General features: G+C 37.7%; 1 protein-coding gene across 1 annotated transcript; it reads right to left on the bottom strand.

Annotated features, from left to right (window-relative positions):
- Positions 1-587: 587 nt before the first annotated feature.
- On the bottom strand, positions 588-18,730 carry LOC129747139 (uncharacterized). The gene is made up of 3 exons (XM_055741180.1): positions 17,724-18,730; positions 12,292-12,797; positions 588-2,895 (listed from the first exon to the last, which is right to left on the bottom strand). Exons 1-3 carry the CDS (start codon positions 17,876-17,878, stop codon positions 2,759-2,761), a joined length of 798 nt encoding a protein of 265 aa, XP_055597155.1. The 5' UTR covers positions 17,879-18,730; the 3' UTR covers positions 588-2,758.
- Positions 18,731-21,434: the final 2,704 nt, after the last annotated feature.

Genomic DNA, 21,434 nt, shown 5'->3' with positions numbered 1-21,434 from the left:
CTTGTACTAGGCCTAGGATCAATTTTTGCCTACAGCGCATAACATTTCACAGGTTTTAAATTTCTCTAATTTGGGGCAGTCTAATGTATATTTTTTAAGGAATTTTATTTTGCCGAGTGTATCTATTTCTCTGTTGCTATGTTAGTAAGAGGGTGGAGCCGTAATATTCGCGGCGACTCAACTGTTAGCATTCAAACTACTTTGAGGAAAAGAAAGAGGACAACTAAGGGATCACTTCCCAGTTCGATTTTCCGTCAGGGTTTAGTGTTGGCTTCCTGTAGCTATGGTTTTGGTGTTACTCCAGGTTGTCGTCTTCCTAGCCGGCCTTCTGGTGGAGTTAGTCGAACCCGTCGAATGGAGGTTGCTCTATCAAGTAGACGAAGCGAACATTAATATGGGATATTTGAAGATATTTGTAAATAGACGTCCACACAGTAACTGTTTGTTTCATGGATATTTCATTCATCAAATCTTGAAATATTTTATTTGAAAATGGAAGTGCGCAGAGTTTGAGACTGCACAGAGTTAGGGCCGATCACGGTAATGACCTTTCTTTTTGTTCTGTTAAACAGAAATTAGTTGACCACTTGTTGCTTAGGATTCCTTTATTATTTTCATTTTGGATACAAAATAGATTTCTTCTATTACATGCAGTTATAGATAGATAGATAGATAGATAGATATGTGCAAAATCGTTTTGCTTCACTTGCGGCAAATACAGCAAGTGGATATGACTAATTCATTTCGATTCATTTATTGTCCCTCGAATGTTGTCACAAACAAAATATCTGTGTGTCTTAAAACACACAAAACTAGTCAATCATATCCACGACATGATCGACTGCTTACAAACTAACTAGCAAAAAAGCGTTACAACCACGCACCGATTGCGGATTGTTTTGTTGCAATTTTTCTTAACAATTAGGGAGAACAAAAAAATGTTTAAAAAAAAAACTTAAAACTGAGTGTAGATAGCACGGATAAAGTGGACTTGAAAATAGGTTTTTTTTTCAAAGAATAAATAATAATTGCAAGACTTGGTTTGTATATTAGAGAACGAAAAAATGCAATTCCTTTCTAGTTTGTCGTTAGTACGGGACCGTTGCTTAACACAGTTCAAGCAATCGAAATGGGGTGGGAAGGTGTGATTTTGGGCTAAAAGGTAGCGTAAAAAATTTCAACGAAAGTGAAAAAATAGAGGGAGAGTATCGATCATCCCGCTACGAACGAGATGCCGAAAATTACACAGCTTGGCTTTTTGCTTTGAAGGGCATGTTGTTGTTTTTATCTTAGAATTTATTGTTTTTTATTATTAAAGGTAGGTATATAAAATGGAGCGATCGATCGCTCCGTGACATTGACAACGGTTCAATTTTGGCACAGTACAACTTCTTAGTAGCCGCCCCGGGAGCAGTCGCCAATCGTTCAATCTATCAATTTTTATTTATTTATGTTTGTTAAATCGGATTGATTAGATGGTAAGAAACGTCTATCAAGTGCTAGTCCTTGTTAAAGGTTTTTTTTTCTAAACGATTTCTCAAGTCATGGTTCTCTGCTGAGCGTTAGTTATAACTCGCTCTACGAAAGGAAATGCGCCTTATTGCACTCAAAGTAATGTGGGGTGTTTTATTGCAGCGTGCCCCTTCCATCCGGTGTACGGTACGTTTATTGCAACTTGGATTCTTCTTTTGAGATCTTTCCTTTACTGTTAGAGGAGAATGTATCGACTTGGAAAAACACTTGCTAGAGGTTTCATCAATTATTGTTGTATTTTAAGAGTTAAGCGAGACTTGATCGATGATGCGATAATCAAGATTAGCGAAGCGAAAGTATGGAATGTGGTGGATCTCTCAGAAACGTTGCTTCCGAGAAATGGAGAACATCAACCAATCGATTGCTCATAATCGCACCATCAAGCAGGTCTTCTATTTACAAAATAAGGTCGAACAAAAAAGTGGTTTCACTACTAGCAACCAACGGTAGATGGATAGGGATGACTTGTCTCAGATAAGCTAAATCTGCCAACAATCGTGGACAGCAAGCTCTTCTGAAAGGAGACATCTTATTATCATCTACATTGTTGAGATCCGCAAATAGTGTCCAACATAAATCTGTCCGTTCAGAGTTTGTTCATTTGAAAAGTATATTTACAATCATCAAAAAAAATGACCACCGAACCACAGGCTATGGTTGGTCGAACGAAAGTTAAATTCAATTCAAACTTTCTAATTTGGTCCTAAACTTCGAAACTCCCTTAGGGAAAAATTGAGAGCCTCACTACCTCAAGTGTCGTTTAAATACAATTCTACATCCTAGGGATTTTTATTTGTTTTAGATTTCCAGCTATACTTGGGTGGATTAATCGCTAATCTTAGTGACTAAAATTTTTAAAAAATATTCTTGAAATGGCCGTTTGTTCAAACACTCACCCAATTGGGTGGAATTTTTCGCTGCGTTTCTTGTAGTGAATTTGTTTTCTTAGTAATCTTTTTGTTGGTTTTTTCATGTTTCCAATTATGTTAAGAGATTTGTCTTGAATGGTTAATAGATAGTTCTATATCTACATATGGGACTTAAAATAAAATATATATGCATTCTTTCTCCTTCCGCAAACTAAACGTTGGTTAATTGGATTTATGTAAAAATTAAGAACGATGGTGAAGTAAAATCGAAGCGGATTGATGATATCGGGGGTGATCTTATCGGATGAGATCGCTCCTTCCTGCGGGGTTTGCTCTGCCGGTTGCCGATTCAGAGCTTAAATCGTGTTGCTCGGAGTGCTGCTTCCGCTGCTAGCTGGAGCCGATAAATTCAACATATGGCGAGCCTTCTTAGCCAGGGCAACCTTCGAGGCGGAGGAATTCGGGGCCAGACGTTTGCGTTCCTTTAGGTAATCTGAAAAAGAATGGAAGATAGCAAATATTAGTATGTTTTTCAAGAGTAAGTTTGACATTATTAACAGCTATGAACTTGAAAACAGCATGACAAAAACGTGTACGGATTGGATAGAAAATAATCTTCTACAGATTTTCCGAAACCAATCCGCTAATCAACTTCTTGAAGACCGTAGCGTTATATATATGGTCAATATTTTTCCTTTGTGGTCATTATCTGCAACGGTGAAACCACAAAATGCATTCAGTGGATGGATTCCACAAATCACTCATTAAAAGCTAGCTGAAAAACTACCCTATGAGGTTATTATTGTTTTTGTTTCGATGCACACTCGGAAGAAACGGAATCGAAATGATAAATGCTACCGCATTTTTTTCATTTAGAAAAGCTGACAGAGGCCATACACAGCGCTTTAAAAAGCATTTCGCTACGCTTTGTTTACAAAAATGCGATTATTTTCGGTCGATGTGGTCTGGTCAGTCCGTTTCGCATATCGTCTTTCAACTCTGACTAATGGAAACGGATCTCTATCCCTTAGGAGGACAAGAACAAAAAAAACCATCGAAAGTGTGACTCATTAGAAAAAGGTTCCCTTCTGTCGCTGCTTTCACCCGGGGTCTGGCGTCATAGGTTGTTTTTTTTCTGTGTTTGGTTTGTTAGATCTTATCTTGACCCTGTTTGACTGAAGAATTTTTTTTTTTTGTTAGTCCTTTGAAAAGGTAAGGATCAAGAAAAGAGGATCAAACAGGGCAGAGAGAATTTATGGCAAACTGACCCGCCGGCTTGAGTTGTTGTGTCTTTCTTTTTTTTCTAAAGATCCTTTGAAGGAATTCTTTCTTTTTTGCAGAGCCGTATGCTTTTTGAGTCATTGTGTTTGACTTGGTGGTGTGAAGTTATGGGTCAGCTAATTTCGGCTTAACGATAATTAACTCCGGACGGTAGTCTTCTTAATGGAACTACTTTAAAGTTGAACTTCAATACCAGATAGAAATTCGGGGATCTTCATTGTTTCATATTTTGAAAAAGAAATCTATTCAGACCCTAAAACTAAGACCTACGGTTTGACGAGCTTCAATTGAGTTATTGCCAAAGCAGTGTCGTTTTGTCGCATGACGAAAATAACAACAACAGATGTACAGTCAGAGATAAATTTGTCCTCAAGTAGCAGCCCGCAGAGGATACTCTGTTCTCTGAATGTGACATATGTTCCGGAGAAAATAAGCCTCTATAGCTATTTATGGAGTTTTGGCACCTTTTGTCGGGCTTTCTCGCTTTGCGCTGACTTTCGTCCGCCTCCCGATGCTTGTTGATGATGAAAATGATCGGAACAGTGCGGCTGCTTCTGTATTTCGGAAAGCACAAGCCAAACTCTGCCGTGATGATCTTGCTAACAGATAGCATGCGCCATTTGCAGGCTGGCTGCTCCATTTTTCTCTGAATAAACAGATGGTTGCATTTCCCGAAAATAGTATGCACCCTTTTTTCGGCACTGGAACCTTATGGACGGTCGGGTGGCCGCGTTACGCTTCAATCCGCGTTGGCTCATCCATTATGCATGAGATTTTCCCGATATGTTGTAACCAAATGACCATAAGGGTCTACTCTGGCACTGGCACGGGGACCCCGATAGAACAGCTGACGCCGGTCCTCGCGGCAAACCGAGGCCAATAAAACTGCATTCCTGCTGACAACAAACGAATTTACAACGCCGCGTGCCCTTCTCTTTTGTTTTAGGTCGGTAGGATCACTGATCATATCATAATCGCAAGAGCATACCACAAAATGAGGTGCTATTTTTAGGATATCCAGGTCGAGTTTTGTCCGGGCGCCCAGCAACAGTCATAAATTAGATAATGGGAAGTCCCCAATCGTATACGTTCAACCTACCACTAGCTAGCGGATGGATCACGATCATTTGTAGGCCATCTGCGCCAGTTTTTCGTGACTGTTGCGTACATGCGTTCGATGTTGTTTTCGGAACTTCTACACTATCGTAGAAAAAAAAAATCGCGCGCGCAGTAGTAAAATTTGCCATTCAAGGTTAACCACTTTGAGCCCGTAGTTTTTTACCATGAGAAGTGTGATTTTCGGCGATCAACAAGTGTCGGGCTAGGATTTGGCGCGAATTTTTTCTATTCGTGTTTTAAATGCCATGCGCATTTTTAGTTAATGGGAATTGTTGTTTTTGTCGGTCTATCCGATCGAGCACGCGGCTCCGTTTAGTTTGTTTTCGTTGATGTTTTTGACGGTTTTTACTCAAGACCCACATAACAGCTCAAGGTTGTTTTTTACCTGCCTGCCTGCGCTGGAAAGGATTATGGTTGGTGTTGTTTTCGAATTCCTTTTTCAAGCCGGTTGTTTGTTTTGCTCCACCGAATGGAATTTTAAAATCTCCGGTAACTTTTGGCGCGAAACAAGTCATCCGTTCGTTCGGTTGCAGGAGCTTAAGCTGATCCAACCCACACACAATCAACAAACAAAATCACGTGCCACCTGAAGCTGTTAGATGTTTGCCTACGGCTACCAGACTCAAATATTGATTTTATCAATCTAAACTGAACTCCTGCTGCTTGATCAAACATGATTCCACCAACATTAGGGGAGAAAATTCGGAAGCAGATGTCATAATGATTGTATGCTTTCTCCACCAGCTGGAGCAATCCTGTCCGGTCCTGCGAGCTGATATCTTCCTTGATACAACAGTGGGTAGCAGTTTTAAAGAAATGGGGAGAAGACAGTCAGTGGTTGACTTGGTTGTGCACTTGTACGTTTCCCCACGATCAATCCTGTCCAAACAGGAAAGCCACCTGGCGCTACCTGGCCCAGCTTGCTGGCAGGCTCTTGAGCTGGTTTGTTTCTTTCCTTTTCTCCATTCGTCAAGTCAATTTTTTCATTCACTTTTGAAAGTTCGATGCTTTGCTTTCGTTACGAGCAGCATGTTTTTTTTCTCCTTGGAGCTTCAATATTCGAAAAATTGTGTTGGCTCCTGCCTGATGCATCTCACAAGCTGGTGACCTCATTCAAGTCGATTTTTTTTCTGTCAGTCTGTTGTCCGTATGAGTCATTATAACTTTGGTAGTTACAGCTGATTGGATGCGACCAACATGATGTTAACTTACTTGACCTTTTCGAAAATTGGTCGGTTCGAATTTCCATTAAAAGAATTTTTTAAAGATCAACTCAAACTAAGCCCTTTTTGTGTTAAAAACACTGTTGAATTCAACGATTTATCGAAAGTATTTCAGTATTTTTTTTGCGTTTAAATAGCTCGGGGAGCTGACGCTGGAAATGAAAATTAGAGATAGTTTGGAGAAGTAAATTTGAAAGTATAGAGTAGGCACCGTAGAATAGTAAGCGATCATGAGACGTTGGTTAGACCATCATGCACTTCATTATATTCATTCCGGCTGAATATGGACAGAATGCAGTTCAAGATAATAAACCAACCCCTCGTGATACCAGTTGGAGGAAGGACAAGGGTGGGTTCGAGACTGGACTCTACTTACTCCCCAAGCATCTCGTCGGCAACTTATGGGATTCGAACCCAAAAGTTTTTCTTGCCGATACCGGGAATCGGACCCAGTACGCCTGGGTTACCAGACTCGCGCCAGCCTATCCACTAGACCACATCAGCGCTTTATTTATCGAAAGTATTTCACTATTTGTAGCTTTTTCGGGTTCACTGAACTAATCAATGATGTCAATCTTCCATATTTTGTCTGGATCTTCCAGACTTTTTGGACTATTCTCAGACATTTTTTAAGGTTTCTAGACTTCCAGACTTTTATCATTTCTTCCAGACATTTGTTGACTGCAAGTTACAAGTAAGAATATTTCTCTCAATCTAACCCATCATACCACTTCCAGTCGAGATGCCAACTGTTTTTGGGAGAAGTCTGGAAGACTTCGAAAAAATGGCTGGAGAAGTCTGAATTGCGAAGTTTCGATGTAATGACCTTTTTTTGGTCGCCAGATCACAATACATTCTAAAGATGCTCATTGCTTGATAATATTATCACACATTTTATACTCTATCAATGCCTGAGACCATTGTGGTAGTACGGCAGTACTAAGTTCTATGCTTAATTTTCTGTTTTTCATCCATATTCGTAGCATTCCACTCTTTTCAATTACTTATTCGAATAATTTCCTGACATTTTACCACAAAAATTTAGGATTTTGACTGTTCTGTAAAAAAATCATATCCAAACTCAAAAGTCTGGAAATGTCTGAAAGAAATGTCAGAAGTCTGGAAGTCTGGAAACTTAAAAAATTGTCAGACAAAAGTCCAAAAAGTCTGGAAGATCCAGACAAAATCTGGAAGGTTGACATCACGAGCCCATAACCTGTTGAATTCAATGATTTAGCAATAGTTTGTAGACTGAATAAAGTTATCGTATATACACTCTATCTGTTGATCGTAGTAATCAGAGAATTAATAATTGGTCATAGTAGTCCGATGTTTAAGAATTGCAAATAAATCACTCTTGTTTAGTATCTCGTTGAAACCACTCGCGTTTTCACTTACTCTCCGTTATTTTCCATAAGGTTATGAGCCCAGAAGCGGGTGTCATAGCGACGAGATAACAAAGTTGAAAATTTTTCACACGTGGTGAAAATTTTCTATTTCGGCAAGAGGATGACTGGACAAGGCGGATCGAATGGCCAACAAGCGCGAACCGGGGCACTTTCGAGGACACCGATGTCCAGCGGGAACGGCCAGCAAGCGAATTTCTCAGGAAGCAGTCAAGCGGGAAGCGAAACGATTGCGAGGGCGCAGATTGCAGGTGGCAGCATTTCCCTACCTTTGTCGGAGCGATTGCGTGGCCAAGAAAATTACAGCTCTTGGTCATTTGCAATGAAAATGGTGCTCATTCGTGAAGGAACATGGGCAGCGATTACGGCGGAAGAACCATCCCAGCAATTGTCGGAACGGGCTCTGGCAACCATCTGTCTGAGTATCGAGCCAATCAATTACAGCTTACAGCAACAGAACGCGCAAACAGCTAAAGAAGCGTGGAATGGCCTGAAAGCAGCGTTTCAAGAAACCGGATATCTTCGGGAATCTGGCCTTCTTCGGCAGATGCCCGGAATACGGCTAGTGGATTGTGAATCGGTCGAGGTGTACATAAATTCGCTGATGACCACGAGGCACAAGCTAGCTGAGATCGGGTTCGAAGTCAACGACCGGTGGATGTCGAACATTCTTCTGATGGGACTTCCGAAGCAGTATGAATGTATGTGATGGGTCTCGAGGCGTCAGGAATCAACATGACGGCGGACACTATACGAGCAAAGATTTTGCAGGACGTCAAGTGGCCGGATGATGATGCGACGAGTTGCGAGAGGGCGTTTTATGGTAATCATCGAAGTCAACCGAAAAAGATTACGAGCAGTAAGCCAGACAAGTCAGCTATCATGTGCTATAGGTGCAACCAGAAGGGGCATTACGCTGTCGAGTGTCCACAGAAACCGGACAGGCACTCTTCATTCATGGTGCGGAAACGTTGTGCGAAATCGAAAGATCCCTGGATTTTTGATTCCGGTTCTTCATCGCACATGTGTAACAATCGAGAGGTACTGGATTATGCACTTCCAGTGAAGGAATCTATCGTCGTGGCTAACAATATGAAAAGTTCGGTTGTGGCCAAAGGAAACGCAACTCTCACAGCAGACGTTTTAGGTGAGTGTAGCACTTTAAAAATAAAAGAAGTTATGTGCATTCCAGATTTGCCGACGAATTTATTGTCCGTAAGCCAGATTTGTAGTTTCGGACATCGAGTTGTGTTTACGAGAGATTCGTGCACGGTTTACAACTCCAAAGACGAAGTGATTGCGATGGGCGATCAGCAAGATGGTCTCTACAAACTTCGTCGGTATGGCAAAGACGTTGCATTTGCGACAACGCCTAAAGAAGATTTGGCGTGTTGGCACAGAAAGATGGGGCATTTGAATAGACCCACAGTGAAGCGTCGGACGCGGGAAGCTAAATCAGAAGCTGGAATTTTCGACGGTCATTCAACTGGGACGAAAGGCTGTCGCATCCACAATCCCCGGACCAAGAAGGTGCCAAACAGTTGCAACGTTGTTTTCAAAGGATTTCCAATTCGCACGCGAGGCGACGAGGAAGTTTTCCCCGAAGCAGATTCGAATATTGAAAAAGGGTCCGAAAAGAGGAGGACAGACAAAATGGTACAGCCAGATTCAAGGGTCGTTATTCCGGGTGGTCCGTTATCCGGAGAGATCAACAGAGCAGTTTTCGGCAACAAGTCCGAGTTTCACTCATTTTTATATGATTTGTGCTTACGTAAGAACTTTAACTATACACATAACACACGACGTATTACAGGACACGACTCATAACGTTCTTACTTAACGGAAAAAGGATATAAAGTTACCTTTTTGTCGACCGGTTTCGGGCTCGATGTTGCCCATCTACAGGACGATGTCCGACTGATTACACAAAGGATAATTACAGCTCCAGTTTCATACTTGATGTAGTATTCGTCGTCCATTGGAGCCAGAAAAGCCAGAGTTTGAAGACGAGAATTGTTGATGCAGGAATTGTGAATGGATACGACAATGACTTCGTTCGTAAAATTCTTCGCAAGCACGCCCGAAAAAAGCACCGAAGTGATGCAACAACACTAACACCGGAAAAAGAAGAATCGCAAAGAGTTAGTCTACCGTTTTATCCAAAATTGACTAACGGAATCAGCCAGATTCTTCTGCAGCATGGTCTAAAAACCGCATACAAGAGTGGAAACACCCTCAAGGATCGTCTAGTCTCGCTTAAAGACAAGATTCCTGAGGAGGATAGATCCGGAATCTACGAAATTCCATGCAGCAGCTGCCCGGCTATTTATATTGGTCAAACTCGCCGTAAATTCAAAGTCCGTCTCAAAGAACACAAAAATGCCGTTGAGAATGGGAGGATTAATGAATCGAGTGTTGCCGCCCACACAAAAGAGTTTGACCATTCCGTCGATTGGAAAAAGGTCAAATTTAGGAAGTTTGTACGGAAAACATCACACCTGAATGCTTGGGAGTCGATGTTCATCAGCACCGCCGAAAAACCGTTGATGAACGAAGACGAGCCGCCGATCATTTCACCTCTCTTCAACCTGATCAAACAAAAATCCGCATAATGCCAATTGCGTTCGACGAATACTACATCAAGTATGAAACTGGAGCTGTAATTATCCTTTGTGTAATCAGTCGGACATCGTCCTGTAGATGGGCAACATCGAGCCCGAAACCGGTCGACAAAAAGGTAACTTTATATCCTTTTTTCGTTAAGTAAGAACGTTATGTGTCGTGTCCTGTAATACGTCGTGTGTTATGTGTAAAGCCCGAGTTTGACGATATTATTGGCTCAAGGAGAAAACCATTGAACTATTCCAAGTTGAGTCAACTAATCGAATGTCGGAAACTCTCACCAAGGCGGTTCCGGTACAGAAACTACAGGAAGTCAGGTCCTTCCTTGGAATTCAAGAATTCTCGATTAAGGGGGGATGTTGATCGTAGTAATCGGAGAATTAATAATTGGTCATAGTAATCCGATGTTTAATAATTGCAAATAAATCACTCTTGTTTAGTATCTCGTTGAAACCACTCGCGTTTTCACTTACTCTCCGTTATTTTCCATAACTATCAATAAGGTCCTTACATGTTTGCTGTTAGCAATTGTTAGTGCCACCAGCAGAGATGCCAATGTGCCTGATTTTTCAGGTATTACCTGATTTTTTGAGGCTCTGCCTGACAACCTGAAAAGCCATTGAATTTGCCTGATTTTTGGAAATATGCTTGATTTTGCCTGATTTTTGCGAATGTGATGAAAAATAGGTAGTAAGGAACTTAATTAGGTACTATTGCTGAAGTGGAAAAGTGGAAATGTGGCTGAATCCAAGCAATCGAAAGATTCCCTTGAATTCGTATTTAAAAAATGGAATTAAAGGGAATTTCTCGATTGCTTTGATGCTATGATTCAGTAGAATTATTCAACCAAGTATTAGCACCTTTACAACAAATAACTTTTGGAATTATAAAAATAGTTTTAACAATGTTATTCTTTTCTGAATCCTCAGGATAAATTAACCATTAGTCAATCGTTTATTTTGTAAAAAATATTTGCAGCAAACCGTAAACAAAACGAAGAAATTTGAATCAACCATAAAGCCATCTGTCTCAATTAACCCAGCAGTTGGGCCACAAAGGGCACCACACTACTACAAGGTCGCCGATAGGTTGCGAAATAGAAGCAGCTATAGAAGACCTCACGACAAAAAAAAACCGGGCGCCCAAATGAATGAAATACACAAGTTAGGTAAGCAACCGGTCTTTCGTTACGTGATTAAAACTTGCCCTTTTGTCCTATGACTAACCAGGTTTTGCGAATTCATTAAATTTCTCAAACGTCAGTCAATAAACCAATAAAACTCCGGGTCCGGAACACGCGCTTTCATTCATTCCAGAGCAAAGGGCCTTTATTGCACCGTCCGATTGAAAACAACGAAAGAACCCAACCCAGACCAACAACAAAAGCCACAAAACCATTAATTAATATCAGTACATTTTTCTCCATTCGGTAACTCGTGCGCGCAAATTCTCCCAATTGTTCCCCGATTTTCTATTGGTAGGAACCCTCGCTCGATAGCGAAACAACAAAAAGGTATCTTTCTTCCTTAGAAACTGAACCTTCGCTTTGCTCCGCGCAGCGAGACCTCCCATTCATCAATAAAAATCCGTGCGTGAACCCCACCGTAGGAAAGGAAGAACAAAAGGTGGTCCTCCGATTCGTTGGTACTGAGTTCCAGTGAAAGCGGAAAGGTATTAATTTCAACGGTTTCCCGTCGATTCTAATACGTGGATGGATGTATGGAATTGGAATGAATTGGAGAAGAAGAAAAAACACAAAGTATTCCAGAGGGTGGAATATGGAAATTTGTGAGGTGAAGCAGTAAGTTCTCCTGCCTGACTGAAGTGGGGAAATGACAGCAGCGAACAGATGATCGTCGAGCGAACGTGCGCGCTTGCTGCTACCACTGTCTCTGGCTGGCGGAACACAAAACCGTTGAAAAACTCGTGCAGCCGGAACCGAAACCAACAAACGACTTAGTTTGTTCTAGTTCTTACTCCCCCACTTTTTCCTTTGCGTTTCATGTTCGTATCTTTGAAAATGCAGTACCCATATTGATCAGATAGTGAGAGACGTCCGTTTTTACGTCTTCAAGCTTTAATTTATCGAGCACATTTTTCTTCTTTGGCCTTCAAAAAACCCTTGAGCTTGAGCAGTTATTGTGCCGTAAGTAAGCCGACGCACAAAAACCGATATTTCACGCATCAGGGAAGAGTTAGGGGCTTAGGAGTCATTTTCTGGTTAATTATGAAACTCACCTGTAATTCGTTGCTGGCGTTTCGCTCGAGTGGCCGAGGCAGGGAACGAAGACGACGAGGTTGCACTGCTGCAGCTCGGGAGGTTCGACTTGTCTGCTGGGAGGGCTGCGGTTAGCGAAACCGGCATCACCGGGTAGGTTTGAATCGAGCTCGATGAACTACTGCAAGCATCCAGCTCGGGTTCCGATTCGGACGAGCCAAAGGAACAAACCGAGGGCGATCGCAGCCGATCGGCGGCACCACTGTCGAAGGAAAGTCTATTTTCCCGTTCCGCTCGCTGATCCATCAGATCTTCGGAAGCTGTCGATTGATAGGAGCTGCCAACGGCGTGGGCTGCCCTAGTTAGGGTTACCATGCCGTCGATGTAGTTGGCCGGAGCCGAGGTAGGAGGAACGCGTTCCCACTGGTACTGCTCATGGTTCTGCAGCGGTTGGCCGGCCCGGAAATCGAAGCCCCACTTCTTGCTGAGAACCTCATTCTGAGCTGCAAATTCGCGTTCAATGAATCTGTTGGAAAGTTGAAAAATGGAATCAGGGATCAGTTTTGTTCCGTTAAGTTGTGAGTGTTAAGAATACAATACATATAACTTTTGTTTGTTTCCTTGAGTTTATTAGAATAACTTGAGAAATATCAGAGAACAAATTTGAGGTTCTAGACTTCAAATTTCAGAGCTCAAATGGCAAACTCAGAATATTAGGCTTTAGACGTGGAATATTTTGCATTAGACAGCAGACTTAAGACTCGCCTTCAGACTAGAACTTTTGAGTTCGATTGCAAACTTGAGCGTTTTAATTTCAGACTTCAGTTTATACTTTTAAATTTGATACGATTATATGATCATTCTGAATGCTGAAATTTGAAATCGGTCGTACAAATTTACATATTTTAGAATCGTGAAACCTAATCTAATACAGGGCTGGTAGCGGTTTGACAATGAAATAGTAGGGACTTTAGTGACCAAAATTTGAAAAAAAGTGACCAAATAGTGACTTTGAGGACCGAAAAAAGTGACCAAATAGTGACTATGTAGAACGAAAAAAATAACTTTGAAGTACAAAAAATGTGACCAGTCAGGCCCGTGCGATGGACCCTTCCGGGGGGGGGTTTTCAAAATTCAAATTTAGATAAAATTAATAACAATACCAAAAATAAACAATTGAAAAGGAAAGGGTTTTCTTTCACCAATTGTCACTCATGTTCAACACAAAAACTAAAAAAATGTCTGATAATCAAAATTTTGGAAACATATTACAATTAATGTTTCAAATTTTCGATAAGTCAAGAAAGTAAGAAATAAATTAGTTTCAAAAGAATTTCTTAGCAAATTTAAAATAAAAAAATATCTGAATTCTAAAATAAATGTCCAATCTTGTACAAAACTTAGCATGAATAGATGTTAGGCAAATGATAATAATTGTTAATTTTTATTCATCTAAATTTGGAATTCTTTTCCTCATTTTTAACTGGAAGTTTAGTGAGAAATTCCGCTGTAATTTTTTAATTTGAACAAAAAATATTTAATCACGATTCAAAATGTAAATTACCGATTACTGAATAAGAAATGAATTTTGAACAGAATTTATTCAATGTTCGATGGTTTAATTTAATTTGATAAAAATAATTATAATTATTATATAAGCCAGACATAAAACTTTTAATAAAGTAAAATCCTCCAGATATCAAAATTTCATTTTTGAAGCTTAAATAATAACTTCATGTTCAACTACACTGACAAAGAAATGTTAGAAAATGAGTAATTACGTGAATGATAAAAACTGATGAAAAATTAAAAATAATTAGTTCAAAACTATAGTTATTAATATTGAAAGCACAAATCAAATACAAAGTTAGTTAACACTGCGTATTAAAATTTATTTTTAAAGTTGCTACTTAGAACAATTTTTCGAACTTTTTAGATTAATTTAAAAATCATGATCGATCCAAAAAAAAAAGATTTCATATAAAAAATATTGATAAAAAGTTTTTAAATTTTCAATCACAGGTTTTAAGCTTTAAATTACAAGCTCTGAGTATTTTGTCTCTTTTGATTAAAATATTGGGTCCTGAAAGAACAGAAGGTTGAAATTATGTTTTATTATCAGAATTTAAAAACAAGGAAACAATTCGGTATCGAATTTTGAATACGGCGAATGCGCCAACTGTAAACAAATCCAGATAATCACATAAATGCGTTAAACTCTTTATTTTACATCCGAAAATATGATCTCCTTTTAATTTTTCTTATTTTAGTGAAGTTAAATTTAATTTTTTAAATAAGGCGAATAGCTTTTTTTATGAGTGTGTAATCCCACAGTTCATTCGCCCATTTCCCCTCAAAATTTCGTCGCGAACTAAAGGGCCAATAGTTATTTTGAGATGGAAAAAGGGCATTGAAGTTTTTGAAATTTAATTTCCCAGGACGAGGAGAAGCACAAATCAGCATTTATAAGATCGTTGAATGATCTAATGTGTTAATGTGATCATTTGGACCCGCTTTTAAGCCGAAATTTGCTTGAATATTGCTTCTTTAATAAGTGATCCAAAAGGCGAATAGTCATTCTGCAATTCAAAAGGGCGCCCCAATTTGGCGAACGAACAAAATGAGAGTATTAGTCTGTGGTAAAAGGGCCCACAGTTGTATTTATTAATTTTTTGAAGTAATTAGTACGGAAAAGCTATATTGATCGAAAGGGTAATGAAATTAAATCAATTTGAAAGCGTTTTAGCGACTTATTGAGGAAAATGATTGTACGCCGCTAAATAGGAAATTGATTTTATTTTCTGAAACTTGGAATGCGTTTTTCTCAAAACAAAGGTCTTGGCGCATTCGCCGTTTTCAAAAATCGATACCGAATTGTTAAAAATATGTCTTAAAAATTTAAAAAGTTTGATTAAAAAAAATCCGGCAAGTTGATTAGAAAATTGAAAAAAAAACTGTACAATAAAATTCGGTAAATTTATTTGAAAATTGAAAAAAACAATATGGAAATAAAAAAGATTAGTTTTTGAAAACATTTCAGGAAGAGTTTTTTCAATAAACATGTTTCACTATAACCATTTTGGTGCTTATTTTTTAAATTATTGATTTGGTAAATAGTGTTCTAAACTAGAATTTTTGTCAAATTCGGCCGAACACATTTAGTTTTGGTGATAAAGAGTTTATTACTAGTAAAATCAAACATTGATAGAAAACTGATTATGGAAAAATGCAATTACAAGTATTTTTGACATCACAGCAGAAAGTGTAAAAAAAACTTGATTCTATTAAAAGCTCATCAATTCATATAAAACTTCTATTTTTAAATAATATGTTTTTGATTTCAGTTTTTGTAAAAAAAATAGTGCAGAAACTTCTCTAAAGATTTTTAATTATTTTCAAACGTCATTTCAATAACAAAAGCTGATAGAAATATTGCATACCTACATATTTAGATTCATAATTATAATTTTAATGGCATGTGCGGTGGAATGAAAACTAGAGAAAATTTATTTTATAGAAATTTGAAAGAAAGGTGGATAGACAGGCATTAGTGCGCCAATAGGAGAAAGCTTTATAGGTGTTGAAATTTTAGGCGATAACAGTTCTTGGGACTTTTCCATTTTTTCAGATTCGCTGCGAATCGTTAGCTAGTGTAGAGCAAAGGCGGGAGCAATTCATGGGAGCTTTTCATCAACATGCCCTCTAGCCTAAAATTTCAACACCTTTCAAGCTTTCTTCTATTGGCGCATTAATGCATGTCTATCCACCTTTCTTTCAAATTTCTATAAAATAAATTATCTTTAGTTTTCATTCCGCCGCACATGCCATTAAAATTATAATCATAAAAAGTTACGGCGATTAAAATCATATAACAAATATATTTAGATTCGGGGAACCCAAATTAGTTGAAATTACCGTTTAAATTCATTGCACCTAAAAAAAATGTGAATTTTGTGGCCTTGTGTAAATTTTTACAACCCTTTTTTTAAGTATTTAGAAGAACAAAAAACACGAAATAAAATTGAGTATGAAATTTTTTTTAAAGAATATTTCATATCAACATAACATTTATTATGACATAAAAGATGTTTTCAATAAAAAAATGGTTCGTTTCAATCTCAATCTTAGTTACACTTCTTAATACAAAACCCATTCTAAAGACGAGATAGGGTTTTGGTATTTCAAGTTTTGAGTTCCAATACAAAAGATTGATTGAACTAAAAATTAAAATCTACAATCAAAGTTAGTTTCAATTCATAAACGTCAAATAATGTCGTAGATCGAAATATCTCAAGCCAGATTCATACCGAAATTCCGCCGGAGGCGAAAAAAATTTCTGACTGACTGATCAAGTAATTTACCGCTACTACCGTCAATATTAACACACGCAATTCAAATTACTCTTTCATTGGTTTATTTTCGGTGAAAAAAGTGACTTTTGGTGATAAAAGTGACCATTTTTCGGAAAATAGTGACTTTAGTGACCAAATGATGAAAAAAGTGACTTTTTAGTGACTGACCCAAAAAAAGTGACCAAGTCACTAAATAGTGACTCGCTACCAGCCCTGCTAATATCAAGAAAAAAAATCAATGATCAGAAATTAAAGTTAAAAAACAAAAATGGAAATTCAGAAATCAAGAATCATAGATTTTGAAGAAAAATTGGAAATTCAAAATCAGGGATTTGAAAAGAATCAAAAATCATCAATCAGAAGATAGAAATTAGAGATTCAATAATAGTAATCTGAAATCAAAACTGAGAATTGAAATCGTATTTCAGATACCACAAAATAAGAGATTTATATTTAAAAATGAAGCATCAAACTACAGAAATAATATCTAAATTCCGAGATTTGTAAGTTCTAAATACTGAATATGGTTTTCGAAACTGATAATTTTTTACTATCATAAATCGAAACCGAGAATCAAAATTGTGTGTAAGATTTTGAGATTTCTAAATTCGGATACTGATTCCAATATTGTCAAATCCCAAGTTCTTCGAATTCAAATTTAAGAATTTATGTTTGGGATTTCACAATTCAGGATTCCATTAAACAGAAATTAGGGTTCTGAAAATATGATTTCTAATATTATCAATTTTGAATAGATAATTCAAACTACTGGTTCTGATTCTGGAAATAAACAATTACAATTAAGCGAATTCAAAAGTCTGAGTTCGTCAAACATATTAAAGAATCAATTATTTATAGTTCAAAAACGAAAAATCCAACAAAGATAATTTCACTATAATCAAAGGCAGTTTGCAGGCAATAATTATGGATTAAAAATTTAAAAACCAGATCAAATAATTATCTAACACTTATGTGAAAACCCGTGGAAAATTTCAACCTATTAGTTTGTTTTATTTGGGATTTTAAGGTCCTCGGGTTTATTCATCCCATATCTATTACCTACTATTATTATTATCGAACAATTATCAACGCAAACTTACTTCTTCGAGTCCTCCTTGTCCACCGGGCCGAAAAGGTCGCGCTTGACCCGAGCGGCCGAGATGCCCTTGCTCGTCGGTGGCCTCCGGACGATGGCCGGCGACCGGAGCTTCGATATCTCCGAAAGTATCATCGGATTACAGACACGGGCACTCATCGTTGCTAGCACTAGTTAAGCTGTGTTGTTGTTCACTGCCGAGAAACTTCTTCCACCAGTCACGGACAAAATGGAATGAGAAGAAGGTGTGGTACAGTTCTGTGCCCCTTTTGAAAGGCGAAAGTCAAATTGGATTTTCTAGTTCGACGTTGTTAGTCTTGTTTTTTTCTGTCCCTTGCTTCGTACAAACTTTATTTGTTTCCTTTGCTGGGACCAAGAACGAAAATAAAAACTGATATGGATGCACACACCAGTAAACTGTAGCCAGTTTCCACTCCCGTTTTTATTTTCACATACGAGTTGTTTTTCCGATTCTCCTCGTTTGCTTTTTTATTTAGCTGACGAATACAAGAAACCCCACTGTGTATTTATATTTATGATTTGAGGTTAGGTTTATCTGGGAACTTGGGTTTGGAAAATCGCAGTTTTTCACTCGAAATCGCTAGGTTTCACCGGAAAATTTTATCACAGATAACAGTATTCTTTACCTTAAACAGAATATGATGCTTGTCAAAAGCTTTTTCAATAGTTTCCGTGGAGTTTTTTCGATTTGAAAAGCCAACTCCACCCGAGCGTGTGACGTCACTGAGATTTCAGTTTGTTTTTACGCAATCAAAATTAACTTTCCACGGGCATTGCTCAGCAACAACTTTTCGCACAGCACCTTCACTGGATTTTTCCGAATAGTTTAGAACCATAAAATTAATACCACTAGCGCACAGTTTCCCCAAATTTGGAACTTTCGAAAAACTGCCAAGAGAAACAGCAAGGCAAGATCACTTCTCTCTCTCAGCTTGGTATCACTTTTTCTCCACTCACGACCGAGTGGGCAAACACATTCGATTCAATCAACGCTCGAAACGAGACTAACCGAAAGGCCCTTTTTCCAACAAGGCAAAGCGAAGCGAACGAATCAACTTCGTTGTCCGTCCGTCGCCCGAAAATTCACAAACACCAACAAACAGAGCATAAAAACTGACAAAATCGGACAGGCAGCATAAATTCAACGGTTTTCAAGGGGTGGCACGATGTCAAAATTATGCTGCAGCGCTTGGAGTTGGGTGGAAAATCGAAGTACCCTCCGATCGAATGTACGGTTGTAGTTGTAAAGGAAGTTCGTCGTCGTCTCATGTTTTTCATCCTTATCCAAGTCGTGTTTGATTGAAGGTGCAGCAAAGCAGCAACAAGCCAACTACGATCAAAATATAGGCAGCCCAACCCGCAGGACGCAACGTAAAACGACGGCGTCGCGCAGGAGGAAAAGCAAAGGATTTAAATCACTCTGTTTTCAGGGATGGGGGAGGGAAGAAGGGTGGAAAAGTCGAGGATCCGATTTAAATGTCCAGTCAAACGCGGGGTTGCAGTATTGTGATTTGAAGGTATTGCGGTTACTGGGAAAATTTCTAATCGCGCGACGGTAGCCTTCCGTGCGGTAGGCTAGCCGGAGCAGTAAACACAGTTAAAAAATTCACTCTTACTCACTAATTTCATTGAAAAGTGAAGAAGTAAATTCTTGAATCAATCATCAAATCATAATTTTGCAAGAGAGGACAAAACATGAAGTCATCGGAATGAAATATTATTATTCTTAGTATTCATTGAGATTGAATTAATTACGAGCGTTAACATCCCAGACAAAACAAAAAACAATCTACATTATTGAAAACACATTTTCCATAGCCTGAGAATTAACGAATTTGGCATGACGAAGATTTTTGATGGGAAAAATGCGTCTTTGATACTTTATATGCTGGTCGAATTAAATTATGTTGTCGTTAAAACGTAACAAATCGTATATGAGAAGTTAAAAAAAGGAATTGTGTACGGTGAATAACCTATTATAGGAAAAAATACCATGCGCATCGCAATAAAAAGAACTGCGCACTCATAACTGCGAAATTTGTGCGATCTGTCAAATCAGTATAAAATCTGACGGTTTTCTACACGCTAACCGCTTTTCAGTTAAACTTTATACGGATAACTCCGACTACAAAACATGTACAAAATCCAACATTCAATGAATGATCGCTACCGTGTCGTCGAATTCTAAACTTATTTAAACAACTACAGGTTTTCTTTTTTTTTTCGTGAATTTGTCCGCTGATTGCCCGCATCGCAAACAGGTTTTTTTTTATTATTCATTTTTTCGTTATTTTGACCGCTGATTGACCAAGCTCAAGGCAAACACAATTTTTTGATTTATAAACAATAGATAATCCGATGATAATATTTGGTATACATGTTTGTTTGACAACTTTTTATTAAATCATCTTTCAATGTTTTCCGCTTGTTCATCCGATTTAATTTCAGTCGATAAATAATCCTTAAATCTTGCACAAAAAAAATCCCCAGCACTGTTTTCTGGCTCAATGTTCAAGCTCTAAAGTGAACGCTCCTTCAATCCAACAAAACAACATTGAACTCGATGCCCGAAGGATCGCGATAAACGGTATGAATGACTTGAATTTCGTTAATAATTAGTTAGTTTTCTAACTAGAAACACGATTCACCAAAGCATTGAAATAAATTGCACCTAATCATAAATTCATATGACCAGCTAAAAAAATTATCTGTTTGAACTATAACAACAATCACAATACCTTCCTTGATTGAGTTTTCAATAAGAAAGGTAAAAGCTCTGGGACAAAATGCTTGGATCGATTGGAATCGATTTTGACAGTTCTTTTGCTCGATTGGAATTTTGTGTTTCAGATGTCACTTCTCTTTTATACAGGTTCACTAATGTAGAACACTGCTCATTTTTTCCTTGAATACTGTAATTTTTTTTACAGTGGTACCCTACGGGAGCCCAAATCAGCTATCGCAGAAATAGAAAAAAAGAGTGGATCAGCAATACATAAATATTATGTACATAGATAAATACTAAGATTTTTTTTTATTGTTTTTTAAAAATTAGTAAACTAATTTTTAAATGAAATTAAAATTAAAATTAGAAATTAATAAATTTCAAATATAAAAAGGGGCTCTAAAACCTTAAATTATAAACTGAAAATTAGGCAATTTCTGAACACTTAAAACAATCAAAATTATGAATCATGAGCTTTGAAATGTTCATGAAATTTGAATATAAAATTTAGAACTCTTATTATGTATTATTTTTAACAAATTTAAGAAAATCAAAACTAAGAATTCATAATTTAATAAATCATGAATTGTTAAATTCAGAATGGGAAAGTTTTTTCAATTTTTATTCTGAATGTTAGATCTTACAATTTGAGATGCTGAATTTATCATATAGAATTCTGCATTCTGAGTTATGAATTTAATTCAAACTAAATTCCGAATGAAAAACTAAGGAATAAAATTTCTAGATATTAAAAACAACAAAAATTAATATAAAAATTAACGAAAGTGACAAAACAAACGAAAATTTAAAAATGACAAATTAGCATAACTAACAAAAATTCAAACTTTTGAATGAACAAGATTAACAAGAATGAGAAAAATACAAAAATGACAAACATTAAAAACAGACTGAAATGAAAACAAAACATACTGACAGCTGACAAAAATTACTAAAAACAAAGTAGAAATG

Source organism: Uranotaenia lowii, chromosome 2 (assembly GCF_029784155.1).
Source record: "Uranotaenia lowii strain MFRU-FL chromosome 2, ASM2978415v1, whole genome shotgun sequence".
Lineage (NCBI taxonomy): Eukaryota > Metazoa > Arthropoda > Insecta > Diptera > Culicidae > Uranotaenia > Uranotaenia lowii.
This window is presented reverse-complemented; position numbering and strand designations above follow the sequence as displayed.